The sequence below is a fragment of the Amaranthus tricolor genome, chromosome 13 (assembly GCF_026212465.1).
Source record: "Amaranthus tricolor cultivar Red isolate AtriRed21 chromosome 13, ASM2621246v1, whole genome shotgun sequence".
Taxonomy (NCBI): Eukaryota; Viridiplantae; Streptophyta; class Magnoliopsida; order Caryophyllales; family Amaranthaceae; genus Amaranthus; species Amaranthus tricolor.
Window position 1 is genome coordinate 11,830,145 of NC_080059.1, and position 19,121 is coordinate 11,849,265.

General features: G+C 34.2%; 1 protein-coding gene across 8 annotated transcripts; it reads left to right on the forward strand.

Moving 5' to 3' along the window:
• The first annotated feature begins 1,606 nt into the window (after positions 1-1,606).
• On the forward strand, positions 1,607-16,809 carry LOC130798020 (pentatricopeptide repeat-containing protein At3g09040, mitochondrial). 8 transcript variants are annotated; one of them, XM_057660848.1, is made up of 7 exons: positions 1,607-1,837; positions 8,943-12,771; positions 12,911-12,969; positions 13,944-14,169; positions 14,613-14,822; positions 14,993-15,351; positions 15,476-16,809. In XM_057660848.1, the coding sequence occupies exon 2, from the start codon at positions 9,080-9,082 to the stop codon at positions 12,086-12,088; it is 3,009 nt and encodes a 1,002-aa protein (XP_057516831.1). In that variant the 5' UTR covers positions 1,607-1,837; positions 8,943-9,079; the 3' UTR covers positions 12,089-12,771; positions 12,911-12,969; positions 13,944-14,169; positions 14,613-14,822; positions 14,993-15,351; positions 15,476-16,809. The 8 variants fall into 8 exon arrangements, with proteins under 8 accessions (XP_057516831.1, XP_057516832.1, XP_057516836.1 ...); XM_057660849.1 differs by having other exon boundaries at positions 15,209-15,351; XM_057660853.1 differs by having other exon boundaries at positions 14,613-15,363.
• The last annotated feature ends 2,312 nt before the right edge of the window (positions 16,810-19,121 follow it).

A 19,121-nucleotide genomic window follows, 5' to 3' on the forward strand; every position in this document is an offset into this window, starting at 1 on the left:
GAATGGGATTTTCATTCTATTTTCATTTTCTTTTATTTTTGTTCGGTTTCAACCGATTATTATAGGTTGTGATTTACATGAAAATTTGTAAAAGTTAAAATTTTTTAAAGATAAATTAAAATTAATGCTTTAAAAGCGGAATATTTGATGTTCATGACTTTAAAACCAAAATTTTTTACATATTAATTCACTAAAAATCACTTTTTTTTTACTATAAAGCAGGAGTAAACCCGTTCTAAAGAGTATAATTCAAATCAGGGGCGTAGCAAAAATTGACAAATTCTTGCGTAATTCAATATTGAGACCACTTATTGTTCGGAGTCTTGTGCGGTTGAGGCTACTAATTTTTCGGAGTCTTGTGCGGTCGAACATGTTGAGCATGCTCAGAACTAATGGCAGATACAAGGGGTATCCAAGTATGCCACTAACATCACATAAATTTTAAAAAATACCTGTAGTATTGACTAAAGAAAATATCAAAGATGGTAGGGCAAATACTCTTATAACGAAGAAAATTTGAATTAAATAAGCAAAAAAGTATAAAAAAAAGTCACAAATAGTCAAGTTTCTAAAATATTTCACAAGATAAGCACTTTTTTTTTCCATACTCGAGGTTTGATATGTTCGCATTTACTAACAGCGAACAAAAGCTGAGGGTTCAAAAAAGGCAAAGGGTTTGTTCGCTGTTACTAAAAGCGAACAGAGGTATAACCTGGTCAAACAGGGTCAAAGCTTTGTTCGCTGTTAAAGCTCTGTTCGCTGTTAGTAACAGCGAACAAAGCTTTGACCTTGTTTTACCAGGTCTACTGTGTTCGATTTTGCTAACAGCGAACTAATGCTTGATTTTTTTTTTACTTTTCTTTGTTTTTTGCTCAAACTAGCCGTTGTAGTTTTGAAATATAGTCGTTGAGATATACTTTATAAATACATGAACCTTGTTCTATTCTATCTATTATATTGCTTTTGAAATTAAGTTGAGGTATTTTGTTTTAACTTATGTTCACTCTGTTATGTTTATTTCTAATCTTTATATTAGGTTATTTATTCATTTTTAGTTAATGTTTTTATGTAAATTTTATGCGATTCTAACACCAGCCCAATTAAATGCTATATTTGGTCCAAAAACCTTTAGCCCCCCAAATGTAATTAAAACTCGAATTTTTGAAATACTTAGGCAAAAAAATATATATATAATTAAATAAACTAAGTTCTAAACTTATTTCAAAAGTAAGCGTGAAAATTCAAAACCTGAGGCTTGGGTCTGTTCGCAGTTACTAACTGCGAACAGGTCAAAAAAGACAAAAATAGCTGTTCCCACTTAGTAAATGGGAACAACTATTTTGTCCTGTTGCTGTTCGCAGTTACTAATTGCGAACATGTCAAAACAGGTCAAACAGCTGTTCGCAGTTAGTAAGTGCGAACAGCTATTTTGTCTTTTTTTGACCTGTTTGCAGTTAGTAACTACGAACAGCCTCAAACCTCAGATTTGAGAATTTCACGCTTACTTTTGAAATAAGTTTAAAATTCAATTTATTTAATTATTATTATTTTTTTTGCTTTAAGTATTTCAAATTTTCATTAAAACCCTATCATTTTGAAACCCACGCACGCCTCAACCCACGTTTTCCCTTCTCTTTCAACTTCTCAAATGTAGTCAAAAGTCAAAACCCTATCTTTGCTCGAACAATAGAAACTGGAAACAATAGAAAGTTCTCTGCTCGAAGCTTCACTGCTTGATTTTCAATGCTATATTTCCCATTCTCAACTTCTCATTGCTCGAACTTGCTCAAACTTCTGTGCTCGAAGCTTCACTGCTCGCGTCTCTGGTCTCTCACTGGTAAGCTCTCTTTTTTTTTTTTTTTTTTTTTTTTTTTTTGCTTCTAATATCTAGTACGTTCCCTTCAAAGTTCAGTCCAATCACAAGTTCACAGCTTTATATTTGTTTTTGCTCGATTGAATTTGTTGTTTGAAGTTTGAACTAATCGAATTTGTTGTTTGAAGTTTTAACTAATCGAATCACAACTTTATCTTACTTCTTTTCTTTATTTTTTTTTCTGTTCTTTAAACCAATTTGTTGCTATAAATTACTAGTTTGATATAATTTGTTGGCTTATTGGTACATTGTTTGGATGGATGTTGTGGGATTTGGTATGAAGGCTTGAAGTTGTTCGATTTTATGAGGACTATGGATGATCATGTTGCTCTATGTCTTGTTGCAACCGTGGGATTCATGGGTCTTGTGAATAATCATGTTGTTTTATTTTGCTTCGTAATTTGTTGATATAATTGGTTATACTTTTGTGTGTGAATTGGGTGAAGTGAACTATTTTCTAAAGTAATAAATGAATTTTTTGTGTTCCTCAACAATAATAACGAATAAACATTACATATAGGCTATTACAACCTCTTAATTATGCAAAACTGTAGAATCGACTGATTCTACGATTCGATTCTAAGAGGTGTTTCCGATTCAAGTTAGAATCACTATTCTAACAACTTTTATGTCAAAGCATCATTCAATTGAAGAGTATTGTCATTGTGGTCATGAAGTTGAATACGGTCATGATTGGAGCGATTTTTATCCTGGGCGTCAATATTTTGCCTGTCCATTATTTCAAGATGAAGGATTGGGATACACCTACTTTAGGTGGGTTGATCCGGAGGGCACCAAATGGCAAAAAGACATCATTATTAAGTTCGATAAAGAATAAGGAGTTTAGAAATGAGATACATAACTTGAGAAGGGAAGCAATTGATAAGGCGCGTAGGAGTGAAGAAACCGATAGGAAATTGAAAAAGTTTAATAAGCGTTCTTAAGTTGTAATGGTTTTATTTCATGAATAAATGATGTATTAGTAATCATTATTAATGAAACTATATTGATTATCGGCATCGTCTATTTGCAATGAAGTCATCAACATAAGCCATTACAAGTCCGAACATGGATGATTCTGCGCCAAAAGTCCGATACAGCACAAATATATACAAATAGACATATATATACAGTAAATAAACATATATATATATATATATATATATATATACATATATATATATATATATATATATACATATATATACATATATATATATATATATGTATATACATATATATATATATATGTATATACATATATATATATATATGTACATATATATTATACACCCAACAAAATATATACAAATGTGTAGTATGATACATACATTCGATAATTACATAAGTTCATCAAAATATATACAAAACTAAGCCTCATCACCCTCTTCCACCCTATCCAGCTGTGATGGCCTTTTACGCCTCCTATGATAGTAGGAGGCGTTTGCGTGTCGCTCAAGAAGGGGCAGTGATTGGTATTGCGATGGCCCAGCCTACGAGGTCTCCGAACCATGTTCGGGGTAGGACAAGTCCACCTCCTCCAAATGAACGTCATGAGGAGGAGATGAGACTTGGACCTCGCCGGTAGCCGATGAAGCCTCTTCAACCACTTCCGGGTATGAAGTGCTAGAACTGTGTGCCAAGGAGCATGCCTTGTGCAATCTCTCGTACGGGCTGCTCATGGCTAGATTGGATCACGACTGCTACACCCTGTGCCTGCAATCAATTACAAGTTAAATTAATATTATATTATGAAAGTTGTAGTTGTAATCAATTAAACATGAAAGGATACTTACAAATTGGGTTATTTTTGGCTTGGTAGGAGCATACTGGGGAAGGAACAAAGGGATTTTGAGTTTCTTGAGTTAAAATAGTGTAGCACCCCGATATTTTTATGACGCCATTATTTAATATTTTAATAACTTTTAGAGATTTTATAATTATACTAAATTATTTTTGAATTAGTTTGAATAAATTTCTTTCATACACGAATTTAAATATTAATATAATTATATTAGAAAAACAAATATATATAGATTTGCGATTACTAAAATAAAGAGGTTCGAATTAAAATTATTATTTTATTAAATTTGTACGCACACGAAGGTCCCTCACAAAAAGATAAATATAAATAAATAATAACTAAATAAATAAATAAATAAATAAATAAACAAATAAATAAAATAAATAGATGAGTCAAGGTTTTAAGTGGGTAGTACTCCCTCCCTCACTCAATTCACACGCTTCCCTTCCCCTTTTCCTTCTTCCTTCTTTCTTTCCCTGCTTCCTTCCCTTTTCCCTCTACTGTGCCGCCAGGGCTGGCTGTTGTGCCGCCCCTTGTGACTGCTGCCCAGTTGCACGACACCTCCTGCAAGATTCCCCGACCCTTGGCCTTGGATCTGGAGCCTCACCACAGCAGCTGCGCTGCGTTTTTTCCCAACCGGCTGCCACACCACAGTGAACAGCCGTCCACCCTTCCACCACCAGCAACCGCTTCACTCCCTGCGGCCAGAAACTAGCGGTTGTGACAGCAGCAGCCCTGAGCCGTGACTCCATCCACCACCACAATAACCACTCTTCTCTCCACCCCTTTCTCTTGTTCACCTAAGTAAGCCATATCCTCTTCCCTAATTGATTTTCTCTTGTTTTTAATTGAAATTGTTATCAACTTTATGATTTTAGTATTGATTTTAGTATTATTTTCATTGAATCTTTTTGTGGGTAAGAGTTTGATTGATGAATTGAACATATTTATGATTTAGGGTTTTAGGTGTGATTAGAAATTATGGGTTGTGTGTTGATTGTGTATTAATTTGGTTTAATCTTATCATGGGTAATAGAAATGATGTTATCCTTGAGCATGAAATAATTAGGGTTTGATTTAGAAATGAGATTACTAGTGTGTGCCTTGTATGCTACTTTGGTGGTGTTATGATTAATTGAATAACATGAGTTTTTTTAAGACTTGGTTAATTATTGTTGTGATAATTAGTAATGATTTTGATTAAACTTGACTATAGTTATGATTTTGGTGGTCAAATTGGGAGTAATAGATGCTAATTGTTGTGACTTGATTGTTGTGGATTACAAGTACTCTTAGTAGGTCGTCATTGAATTTATAAATACATAATTTTAGTAAGGCTACGAGAATAATATCAACTTATTGTAGAAGGTTGTTAAGTTACTTGTGGTGATGCTCGATTGTAGTCTTTCTAGCTCTGGAGAATGTAGCGAAAGATGTCGCAATTCGACCACTTTAAGAATTGTCATCATGTCATATTAGTGTTAATTCAACATTGCGAGACTTAAGTGTGAATTGTTGTTTTATTTTTAAGATAATGTGAATCGTTATAACTCAAAGTTAGTTGATGTAAAGAAACGGTTCACATAATCCTTTTATTCTTTTGTCGATGGAAAGACTTATGTTATTGTTGAACTAACAATTATGATTGATGTTGAATGATTTGCGTACGTGCTAGAAGTAATTGAAAACTTGTCGTGAATGAATGATAATGGTTACTTTGGCTTTTAGCTGGTATGACTTAGTAGTTAAGGGAACGTATTAGTTCTATTCTTAACTTGTATAGGTTCCCAATTCATAAGAGGAAAGTAGAACCTTAGTTGGGTGACTTTTGTATCATTTAGTCGTGCAGTGACGCTTGCAGGTACGTACACGCAGTAATTAACTATGACATTAATTGTTTCAAAATACTATCAATATTTTTTGATTATATGCATCGTATTAGAAATTATAGAGCACCGAAAAGTAAACTATGCTATTGAATAGTCATAATAGTGGTATAGGCAAGTAGAATGAAAGCACTAGGAGACTATGAGAACAAATTCCTAAATAGTAGAGAACGCACTATGGTTGCGTGTGGTATCGAATTGATTCCCTAGTTATTGAGCCTTGATTTTGATTAGTTGGCGTGGCTCAACTGGATTTATTTCCAGTTGATTTAGTAGTCCCCTAGGTGAGATACGACGGGATCACTGTAGGGGGTATGAGCATACTTTTGTCGTTGGGCGCCGGGTGGCCGATACTGCCCCTTGACCGAGGTGTTATTATGCGAGCCTTGCAAACCCTAATATGGTGGCCTCTTCACTGAATTGGTACACCAGTGTGTTAGTTTTTCCCGAAGGTAGGACCCGAGAGGGTCAGCTGGAAGGGGTATGAACTCATACTTTGCCATGGGCGCTGGGTATAGGACCGAGGATTATAGTTTGACATAACAGGTATAGGAGCTTCTTTTGCATTACATACGGGGGAAATGAGTGAGAATCTTGAAGAGTACAATAATCTTATTGCCTACGTATAGTTTCTTTTTAATTAATTTGGTTATGTCTGGAGCTTGAGGCACATGTCCTCCTTTGTATAAGTTATTTCTGCTGCGTTGTTTTTTTGTGGCTTGTATGTTTAAATGGTTTATCATTCTTGTATCTTTCTTCAAACCCAAGCATTTATATTGGAATCACGATCCATGCTTAGCATGTCGACCGAAGATTACTTGATGATCATTCCGTCGTGATAATTTGTTACAAGGTCGATGATGCCTCTTTTTTATTATGTTTTATTGATCGTCGTTTTTTATAGTGCATCAAATTTTAGGGCAGATGTTGCCGAAATTCTTGCACAATCTTGTTTGGAGTTTTCTAATCCCTTTAATTAAATCAATCAAACTTTAACCATTTTATTTCTTTGTTCATTTTATATTTTATTTTATTTTTAATGTAACACCCGAATTTCTTCCGTTCCCTTGCGGTTTTGGTTCCGTATAGAGGGTCGGAAATTCAGGGGTGTTACAAATAAGCATAGACGTAAGAGAAGAATTGGAAGTAACATTCACAACTTGATTGCCTAGGGGTACCTCTTCTACGTATAACTCCAAAGAGGGAATAGATGTAGCCTTTGAATGCTCCCACATAGCATCTATAGAATCACCATCCTCAACCGGAAAAGCTAACGATAGACCACTCATGTCGTATTTAAAACTTAAATTAACAGTATTTCGTGTGGTGTCAATTTCAATCTTAGAACATATAAGAAGCTTAAACTCATTCAAATCCATGTTCGAGTTGCATGCAAACAATTTACGTTTACCCCCAACATACGTAACAGTGTTACCACTTGTACGAATGGAAGCATTCTAAAAACATGCAATAGTCACACGAAATGATGCCATTTCTACATGAATACATACAAAATCAACTTTATCACCAAGTACATTCACGAATATACATAATTAATTAACTACATTTACATAACTATTTAACTACATTTACATAAACTAATTAACTAATTCAAATAAAATAAATATACTCAATATACAAAACAAATTAACTACATATAATCAATATACAAAACAAAATCAATATACATAATTAACTAACTACATTTACATAAACTAAATCAATATAATCACCAAGTAACTAAGTACATAATTGTTAATTCAAATAAGTTGTGATTACATAACTAAGTAAAAAATCACCAATTACATTCAATATATTATCCACAATAAAAAACTAAAGTTATTGAACCATAATCAAAAAAATAAACAAATAAGTAAAAAATAACTAATACATTACCTTAATCAGCTTAAATTGAACTAAAGGAGTAGTGATTTAACAAGAAATGCCCTGCATTTGAAACAAATATTGAAGATTACATAAAACCCTAATTTTCGTATAAATTAACCAAAAAAACAAAGAAATTTATACCTTAAAAAACTCCAAGTATATGCTAGACCACTTTACTAGTGTTTGGATTGGGAGAGGGAGGGATTAATTGAAGGTTTGAAGAAAGAGAGGGAGGATTCGTTGACTGGGGTTTTAGGGTTTAATGAAATTGGGGGAAAATGAGGAAGGTAGGATGATTTGCTGAATTTAGCTCGAGTCTGTTCGCTGTTACTAACAGCGAACTAGGACTGAAGGTCAAAAATAGTCGAAGTTTGACTTTTTTTGACCTCTAGTTTTTGTTTGCTGTTACTGACAACGAACAGCTCCAAGCCACATGTTTGGGAAAAACTGCTTATCTTGGGAAATATTTTGAACCTTGTATGTTATGTGAATTTTTTATATTTTTTTGCTTATTGTTTCAAATTTTCTATAATGAAGAGGTCTCAGGTTTGAGTCTAATTGCGTGCATTTTTTTTAAATTTTTTAAAAATCCTTTAAACCTTATCAAGGCCGGCCTTAGGTTTTTAGGGGTCCGGAGCGAAAGATTATTTATAGGCCCCTAAACTAGTGTATATATATAGAAAAATTCGAACCTTACACTAGTTTAAAAGGCCTTGAGCTTAGGCAAGACTTGCACTTGTTTAGGGTGGACCCTGAACCCTATTTTCATTTAGTAATTCGACATCCTTCTTTCCCTTTCAACAACCATTGCCTACAAATTGAGCCTAGACTGTTCTAGCTTCCAAGGTTTGCGCTTGACCTCGACTGCTGGACCACCGCCATTTGCCATCGGCTTTTCACTTCTTCATTTTGCCTTCAGTTTTCACGCTACTCGCTGGTAATTGTTTCAAAATTCAATTTGTTTTGTTGCTTTTTTGATTCAATCTTTATTTGTGGGTAATTGTGTAATTCATCAACTTGGAACAATTGTGGATAATTGTTTGATAATTGATTCAATTTTGGTCCAGTGTTATGCCTTCAATTTGTTTTTAGATAATTGTTTGATTCATAAACTTGGAGTAATTGGTGGGTAATTGTTTGATTCAATCTCTACTTGTCTGTTTCTTAAACTGAATAATTGTTTGAATGATCTTTCCCTTAATTTTTTTCTCTTTGGCACTTATCTTTTTCATTGTTTGGGATGAATAATTCTTAAACTTGAATGATCTCCCCTCCATTTTGGCTTTAGTTTGTAGTGTTTGTACAGTTTGTGTCAAGTTAAAGCTTGTGACTAATGCTTTATTGCTTACTAAATAATTGGAGTAAAACTCTGACATAAGCTAAATGAACCAATTCCAATGGATTAGAAATCCCTAATTTCAATATTAACAACTAACAAATATGGTTCTTGTGAGGAATTTATTCATTTTGATTAACATCTTAATCATGACAGCACTTGATTATTTTTCTGGATCCGCCACTGCTCAGAACCTCCCCTAATTCAAATGAAAAACATAAACGGCTCTGCCAAAAAACGGAGGCAAGCGAGGAAGCGCCAATATTTGAACTTGGAAGTGGAGCTACTTGAACATGCAAATTATTCCAGAGATGTTCAACTATGGCTCCCTGCTATCAACAACAATGTACAAAAAATACTCCAATTTCATACGTTACTACTGCAAATTCCTACAAATTTCTACAGAATCTGTTGTTGTTAGTGTTAAACCATCTTCATTTCAAATAACACATAAGGCTTATGATTATCTTCTAAGAATATGCTTAGAACAGTGTGGGAAAATTAAAGCACGCCAAGTTTTCGATGAAATGCCTCAGAGAATATCCCAAATTTTATTTACGTGTAAACGCATCCATGCTCAGAGCTTGAAGTTGGGTTTTGCTTTAAATGGGGAACTGGGTAATGCACTTTTGGATCTGTATGCTAAATGTGGTAATGCAGTGTATACCAAGAGGGTGTTTCAAAGGTTGGAGATTAGGGGTGTGGGGTGTTGGAATTCAATCATGTCAATGTATTTGAGAGTTGGATTAGTATATGAAGTTGTCAACTTATTTTGGTCGATGCGAAATTTGGGTTTCTGGCCGAATCCTTTTAGTTATGCTATTGTGCTTTCTGCTTGTGCTAGAATGGTGCTAATTGATTTCGGAAAACAAGTACATTGTGATGTGATCAAGATGGGTTATGTATGGCATTCTCATTGTGAAGGTTCATTGACTGATATGTATGTAAAATCTAATGCTTTAGGTGATGCTAGGCGATTGTTCGATCAAGTGGTTAATCCAAGTTTGGTTTCATGGACCACGATGATTACATCATATGTTATGATGGGATTACTTGATGAGGCGCTTAAAGTGTTTGACAGTATGCAAAATCAAGGCTTTTTTCCTGATCATGTGGCATTTGTGACTGTGATTAGTGCATTGGTTAATGATGGGAGGTTGGATAAGGCAAGGGATTTGTTCAGCCAAATGCATCTTCCTAATACTATAGCTTGGAATGTTATGATATCTGGCCATGCTAAAAGAGGTTTTGAAGCAGAAGCTATAAAATTGTTCATACATATGAGAAGAGTCGGTGTACCATCAACTCGTTCCACTTTAGGCAGTGTTGTAAGTGCCATTGCTAGTTTGAAGGTTTTGGACGTTGGTCAATCAGTTCATGCTCAGGCAATACAACAAGGACTTGATCATAATGTTTATGTAGGAAGCTCTTTACTAAACATGTATGCCAAATGTCAAAAGCTGGATTCTGCAAGGCAAGTTTTTGATTCATTGGACCAGAGAAACATTATAATGTGGAATGCGATGCTTGGAGGTTATGTACAAAATGGATTTGCTGGAGAGGTAATTGAATTATTCATGGACATGAAGGATGATGGTTTTCAAGTCGATGGGTTTACTTATACGAGCATTCTGAGCGCTTGTGGTTGTTTAAAGAAAATGGATTTGGGAAGCCAGTTACATTCTTTGATAATTAAGACTAACTTTGAAACTAACTTATTTGTAAGCAATGCATTGGTAGACATGTATGCTAAATTAGGGAGTTTAGCAGAGGCAAGGCAGATATTTGATGGTATGGAGATTAGGGATAATGTATCGTGGAATGCAGTTATTGTTGGGCATGTTCAGGTGGAAGAGGAAGATAAGGCTTTTGACCTATTTCGGAGAATGACGTCTGAAGGTACAACAGCTGATGAATTTTCTCTAGCGAGCATACTCAACGCTTGTGCTACATTGAAAAATCTTGCCAGTGGAAGACAAATGCATTGTTTATCTGTGAAACAAGGCTTAGCAACTAGCCTATATGCAGGAAGCTCCCTTATTGACATGTATGTCAAGTGTGGGATGAATGAGAATGCATATAAAGTTTTCAATCGTATGCGAAAGTGGAGTGTGATCTCTATGAATGCTTTGATTGCAGGGCTTGCTCATGATAGTTTGACGGAAGCGTTAGAAATTTATAAGCTTATGCTGGCTGAAGGACTATGCCCATCTGAAATCACTTTTGCTAATCTATTAGAAGCATGCCATGCCCATGGATCCTTTGGATTTGACTTCGGGAGGCAAATCCACTGCCTTTTGTCAAAGAAAGGGATCTTGTATGATGATGGATTCTTGGGTGTATCTCTATTGAGCGTGTACATGAATTCCCATCAAAAGACAGATGCTATTCAATTATTTTCGGAGTTCCCAGAACAGAAGAGTGCAATTCTATGGACATCTATGATGTCTGGATTAAGTCAAAATGACTACCATGAGGAAGCCTTACAGTTCTATAAAGAAATGCGTAGCTATAATGTTTTGCCTGACCAAGCAACATTTGCTAGCGTTCTCAAGATATGTTCCGCATTAACTTTATTGAGGGATGGCACCGAAATCCACTCATTTGCTTTTCGTTATGGCTTCTATTCAGATGTATTAGTTGGCTGTGCTCTTATTGACATGTATGCCAAATGTGGAGATGTCAGAAGTTCTATGCAGGTTTTCAATGAAATTGACTGTAAATGGGATATCATTCTATGGAATTCAGTTATAGTAGGATTAGCTAAAAATGGCTATGTAGAAGATGTACTAAAAACATTTGGTGAATTGATGCAGTCTAACACAAATCCTGATGAGGTGACATTCCTGGGTGTTCTTAGTGCTTGTAGTCATGGTGGAAAAATATGTGAAGGTCGTCGTATCTATAATACGATGATAAATAAGTATGGTATACAGCCGAGACATGATCATTGTGCTTGTATGATTGATCTTTTTGGTCGATGGGGTTTACTCGAGGAAGCAGAGAGTTTTATTGAAATGCTAGAGTTGGAACCTGATGCAAAGATATGGGCTTCTTTTCTTAGTGCTTGTAAATTACACGGAGATGATGAAAGGGGAAGGAGAGCAGCAGAAAAGCTTATTACTCTTGATCCTTATAATTCTTCAGCATATATTTTGCTTTCAAGTATACATGCTTCCTCAGGCAATTGGAGTGAGGTTGATTCCTTGAGGAAGAAAATGAAAGAACAGGGTGTCATAAAGTTTCCTGGATCTAGTTGGATCAGTAAGACAAAGGGTATTGTTGTTGATGACTTGCCATAGGAAAACAAGGGTACATCTGATCCTCTCAAACCCTGTCTAGATAGGACCCACATAATAACATTGGGGTAATGAAATAGAATGTTGTATAGCATCATACATGGTATTTTTTCAAAAGCATACATACAATGGTGTGCTTCTTGTGTTTGATGGCCTTTTGGTTAATCTGACTTGGTAGTGCTTCTTTTTTTACTAATATCCTCTATATATAAAAAGCCTTCAAGGGAAGAATATTATTCATCATGCATTTGATGAATAGTGTTTTTGCCAAGTGGATTCCCAATCAGCCTTGAGGTGCCAGCTGTTATGTTTAATTGCCACTCATCCTTTAATTGCTGGCTTGTGAGAGGGTTTTTCCTTTTTTGCTTTCCCTTGCTCTGCTCTGTTCCATTTACTCTTCTTGATCTCTTTATAAAAAACCCTAAGACAGATTCCCCTCTCCCTTATTTCAACTACGCCGTTCTGTACTTCTTTGAGAGACTAACTGCTTGATTAAGAAATGAAAATTCATAACCGACTGATCTTCTTTGAGGGATTCATCCCAAAGTTACGTTGAATGATGTATGTCTTCCTCCAAACTCAATTGTCACAAAGCCGATGGCGGCTATTCAGATGCAGGCTTCTCTTCCTTAAATTTGAGTTTTATTGATTTCTGTATAGGGTTAATGAAGTTCTATTACCTCTAGGTACTTTTTTTCTCAGTTTTTTTGTTCTGGTTTTAGTTTTGAAAATTTAGGGTTTTTAGGTTTTTCGTTTTAGATTTGATTTTCGTTTGATCTTTATTTTCATCTGATTTATGGAATTTTATTTTCGTTTTCATTTCAGATTTGATTCTGCAAATTAGGTACAACTTCAGATCTGAGTTTTCATTTTTGTTTTATAAGGTAAACTCTTCCTTGAAAGCTTGTTAGTTTATGGTAGTACAACTTCTACTGCACATAGATTTTTGAATTTGAGTTTTGTTGATTTCTGTTTAGGGTTGATGAAGTTCCATTTAGTTTTCAAGATTTTGATTCTTGATTAGTGGTTTCTCTATCAAAGCTTGCTGTAGTTTTTTTTTAGGGTTTTCTTATATGTGGTATAGTTAATTGGATAGTTAATTTGCCCCTTTTTTATGTTTTCAGATTGAATGATAATATAGTGATTTTTGGTAAGATGACGGGGTGCTTACTTAAGGCTCAAAAAGAGTATTTAATGCTATTTCATTACTAATTAATATCCTCACTGGTCATTTTATTGTACGATGATCAATTTATGGCAAAATTGGATAATAATTTTATAATTTTTGAGAGTAGTTATGTCAATCACTGAGGATAAAAATGGGATAAAATGAGGGCATAAATAAGTTGTGCATATCCACGGATGTGCAAATACTCCATATAATAGCTTAAAGTTGTTGGAAATTTATGAGGACCAACAACAAGAACAATGTCAATCACTAAATTACATAATTGTAGTTGCTTAAACGTAATGCTAGGCTTGGTAGGTGTTTTTAGATTATAGTTTTTACAAGAAGGTTTTTCTTTTTAAGAATGTGCTTTTTAGAAGGCAGTCGTAAATGTTATCTACAGCAATATTTCTGGCAAAGACAGCAGATTTTTTGTTTTGAATGTCAAGATTGTGAAATGCGATTATAATTTCTCTTTTAATGGTAGAAAATGTTTGTCAAACCTTGAATCTTCTTATGAATTGTGACTTTTGAATTGTGAATTGTGAATTGGAATATGGAAAACTGTTCCTCTTTGGCTAATTTTACTAAATAGATAGCAAGTTTGATAACATGGCTTTTGATGATATGGATTGACAAGTAATTCTCATATGGTAGAATTTTCCATTTATATCTGGAATTATGTTGCAGGAGTTTGTTTGGCTCCCTTTGTGCCGGGCTTACTTGTGTAATGGCTTCTTTGTCGAGTCAGACACAGTTTCGTTACACCCAAACCCCTTCAAAGGTGCTTCACTTGAGAAATTTGCCTTGGGAATGCACAAAGGAAGAGCTGATTGAATTGGGGAAGCATTTTGGTAAAGATGGCAACACAAAGTGCAATGTTGGGGCCAACTAGAATCAAGCTTTCATCGAATTTGTAAGTACTTTTTAACATTGTTTTTATTTCTTGTGTTGACATCTTGATATCTCTTTTTGATAGTTGTTATAGAAAGAAAGGAGTAGCAAGTTATATATAATCGTTGATAAGAAATAATTTGATTATTTTATTTAAAATTCATCAGTGAGGTGAGAACCTCAAATCTTGTGAGCTTTTCACCCTTTCTGATATCATTTTGGCTTGTGAAGTAAGCAAAAGACTTTTATGCGATGACATGACTGTGTAAATGCAAAAAATCCTTTGTATAAGGCATTGTAAATCTTAACTACCAAGATCCTTAAGGATTTGGGATACTAATTTCACTGTTTGCGATGAAAGATTTTGCGGGATTCGATTTCTGTCACTCAATTTTTTGATGTCTGATCCCCTCTTTTTTGGTTTCCAGATGTAATTACTTAGTAAGATGTTTATGTGTTTTCTAGGCGGATCTTAATCAAGCCATTTCCATGATATCATACTATGCTTCAACATCAGAACCTGCAGAAATACGTGGAAAAACAGTTTACCTGCAGTACTCCAACAGGCAAGAAGTTGTGAACATTAAGACCACTGCTGACACTGTAGGAAATGTGTTATTAGTGACAATTGAGGGAGATGAAGCTCGCCAAGTCAGTATAGACTGCTTACACTTGGTAAGTCATTAAGATGCTTCATGTTTTGACATTATATGTTGCCTGTATGAATCCTTGGGGTTAGTTTTTTGGACTAGGCTATGGCTGGTCATACTCTATATATATTGCATATTTCACTTGAATGTAAATGGATAAGCAAGCCATTGTTAATTGTCTAACTTCGATGGCAGCATAATGCATTGGGAAAAAGAATCATGGGAGCGTATTATGCTGTACAGTTGGCCATCTTCTCCCTCTCGTGGCATCTCCTTTTTCTGTTTAGTTGTTGCTTTTACTAAACATGTATTGTAATAATTGCTTTCAAGTTTCAATAATACTCATGTTTTATACTCTGGATACTATTGTGTTTTTAATGGTTAGTATTTATCTGTTTTATATATAACTAGACCCAGTGCTTCTCAAGATTATAGTAAAGGTGATTCTCATTCAAGTTTGTATGGATTTGGAAAAGACTTTCTGAATACAAATGTGAGCATAAATGATTTTGCTGCAAAAGCATATACCGAGGGACTTGTTATCACTATATCAGGTCAGGAGTCTGGTCAGTATAGACTTACAGTAGTTAAGCTGCCGCTTTGTTTGACAGCTAACAAGTGTTTAGTAGGAGTATATATAATTAATGTGTCACATAACATATTTTGTCTTTATTTCAGATCCTGTACAATTGAGTAATTTTCCAGCATCTGCTTCAAAGCTCCATGATAGCCATCTGGACTTAAAGAATTAAACAATGTTTGGATTGGAGGATAAGAAACAACATGTAGTAGGAGATTTTAGAAGTAAAAAAACTTCTGAACGGCATTCGACAGGTTTTAATTCTGATGCTGCTGTTTTCTTTGATATTCCATCGGATTCAGCTGTGGCTGAATCAAATCCCCGAAGATCTCGTCCGTCTTTCCTTGATTCTCTGAACACGAAAGATTCGTCTTTATCCGGTCGATCTTTTGTTGATAAAGACAAGTTTACAGACTCAGATTTTTCCAGTGGCAGTTCTGCTGTATCATCTGCAATTCACATTCCATCTATAGCATTTACATCTATTGACCCCCTTCCAACACCAGCATCTTATAAATCGCATGATGTTATCTTCAGCAATGAGTCCAAGCAACAGAATTCATTTGGGCGCTACTCAGAAAATAAGCTGGACTTCACTTCACAGAAACAAATGAAGATTTACAGCTCTGGAACAGTTACTTCGTTGTTTCTGATGTGTATTATTTTTCTTCTTTTATTGCTTTGGTCACTGGGACAGCGGGTGCTGCAGCTTACTATCCTGGTTGGTGGATTGGTTTTGAATTCGAGTGAGGGTGCGAGTGATAGTATTTTTTTTTCGTTTTGTTTGAATTCGAGGGTTTTGGTGGATAGGTTGTGCTTTTTGATTTTGATTTGCAGTCATTTGTATTTTTTTCATCAAACTTGAAATATGCAAATCAGTCCATGTATGCAGTATTTCGGAAAAACGAATGATACTATAGAAATCAGTTTCCACTATGCTGGGAAAAGGGAGCACAGGTATCCCTGTTAGAGGAACATATGGTCCACTCATATCAGCAGTTTCTGTGGAGTCAGGTAACTATATTATTGGTTGTATGTTCTGTATTTTCTGGCTTATCCATACAGTAGCTGTTAAATTGATTGCATCATTTCATAGCAGCTTATTCTTTTAGAGACCTGCAAAATTAGTTTGCAAATAGAGTATTAAGTGGAGATTTGCTATAAGCCATGACTAAAGGCCTTAAGGAAATGTTAAGAAGTCCAAAATACTGCATACATGGACTGATTTGCAGTCATTTGTATCTTCACGGATTCAGATTCAAAGTTTTTCCAAATCATAATTCTTTCTATAGTTTTTTTCTAAAAAATCTATCTGGGCCTTAGATTGATCTTTAGTCATTAGATATTTTTATTAGTGTATGATGGTTCAACAGTTAGGAGGACTCTGTCGCACTGGTTTTGATGTTAATAAATTTGTCCCACAACTTGTTTTCAATTCCTTTGTATTGCAGTCAAAAGTTTGACTAAATTCAAGAATACAGAATGTACTTTGAAACAAACACAAACAATGAACAGTTCAGGACAATTTGTTCATTGTAGAGCAAATATATTAATACTTTTAGCTAGTCTATTTCTCTAATTGCACTTTAAAATTGTAAACGATTATTTTAAGGCTATAAATAGTTAACTTAAAAGACTATTAAAAATGATCACTTTAAATTATAAGTAATCACTTTAAGATAGTAAATATATATTCGGCCAGGACAATAGATATTGTGTCACCATGAGACAGTTTCATTTGAGAATTTGTGTAATACTTTTCTTTGTATTGTACATTACAATATTCTAAACTGTAATCCTTTCTGTTGGAGAGTTTAAAACTCCTGATAGAACAAAAATTAGGATTTGAGAATTTGGGTAATTTTTTTATTTTATATTTACAGATAACAGTGAATTGAAATTGAAATGGCCTGCCAGGCAAAAGATTTGTGTTGGTGTTGGTGTGGCGAGAGGTTTAAGCTTTCTGCATCAGGAATCAATAATAAAACTTGTTCATAGGGATTACTTATAACAAAAGATTTCTGAAATTGATGAGTCATCTTGCAAAGTGAAGTACTTATCATCCCTAGCTTTCTGTGAAAGATTGAAATAAATGAGATTATTTAGCAATTTAATTTCAAGTATAAGATTGGGTTAAACTTATGTCTCAAAATAAGCTTCCGTACATCCAAGCCTACCCTCGGGTAAGTCGCTGTTAGTAACAGCGAAAGTGAAAAAAAAAAAAAAAAATAAAAGCCCAAAGTCGCTGTTAGTAACAGCGACTTAAAAAAAATAAAAAATTAAAAGACTAAAAAAAAAAAATTTTTTTTTTTTTTTTAATTTAAGTATCTATCACCTTGACCACCCATCTCTTTTTTGGCAATGATTTTTTCTTAAAATTTTCATGTTAACTTTTTCAAGATACCCAAATCTTCGAAACCATCACATTGTTAGGAAGCCGCTAAGCTGTTATCAGTTGCATTTATTAAAAGCTTGGCACTTCGATCTTATATACATCTTCTAAGTTCATTGGGGTTAACTGGAACGTGCTTATAGCGTACAAACTTACTGATTGTGACAATAGGAATTTCAATTGTACACAGCCCTTGGTATCTTGAGTGTAAACTTAGGTTTATATAATCATTATATTTATCCTCAGCTGTGACCAAATTAATCTGATGCTTCATTGATTTCAGTCTCTAGCATGATCTGAGACTAGCTGTTGGGAACTTCCACTCATAACTAACTCGTGAATAGTTAATTTTACCAAACATCTCTCGAAAAAGTTGTATTTAGTTATATCAAAAGCCAAAAAAAGCAACTAAAACTTTCAACTATTAAAACAAACCTATTCAAAAAACAAACAACTAACAACCAATTGTCAAACGCCCCTATGTTTCTCGAAAAACTTTGAGCTAGTCATACAATCAAACTAGAAAAATAATCGAATAGAAAAACTAGTTATATAGTGCCTTGAAGCTAAAAAAAATGATATGTTAAAGTTACTACTAAGAGGGACTTTAAAAAAAATTAAAAAAAAAAAAATTTTTTTTTTTTAGTCGCTATTAGTAACAGCGACTTTGGGCTTTTATTTTTTATTTTTTTTTAAGTCGCTGTTACTAACAGCGACTTTGGGCTTTTAATTTTTTTTTTTTTCACTTTCGCTGTTACTAACAGCGACTTACCCGAGGCTACGCTTGGATGTACGGAAGCTTATTTTAGGACATAAGTTTAACCCAATCTTATACTTGGAATTAAATTGCTAAATAATCTCATTTATTTCAATCTTTCGCTTTCTGTTTTCTGAATAACTTTAGCAATTCATTGCTGAAGTTTTATTTAATTTTGATGATGCACATTCAAGTTATTCAAGTTTTTCTTTTAAAATTGGTTTTTGGAATCAAAGTTAGGTTTTTGTTTTATTTTTGAATAAAAATAATATAAGGTTTTTGTTTTCTTGGAATGAAAAATCAGGGTTATTTTTATTTGGTTTTTAGGATGAAAAATAGGGATTTTCGTTAATTTTTCGGATGAATATTAAGGTTTTTGTTTTATTTTTGAATGGAAATTTAAAAGTTGTGAAATTTGTAGTTGTTTTTGTCAGACTTGAAGGAGTATAGTGAAGAGAAGCCATAGTGAGGCTCGGACATGAGTAGTGCTCTTGGAATTCATAGTTGGTGCTACTTTTTGTTAATGAATTCTCACTTGAATAGAATATACTTCCTCCGTTTTATAATACCTGCTACTTTTTCTATTTTTGGCAAT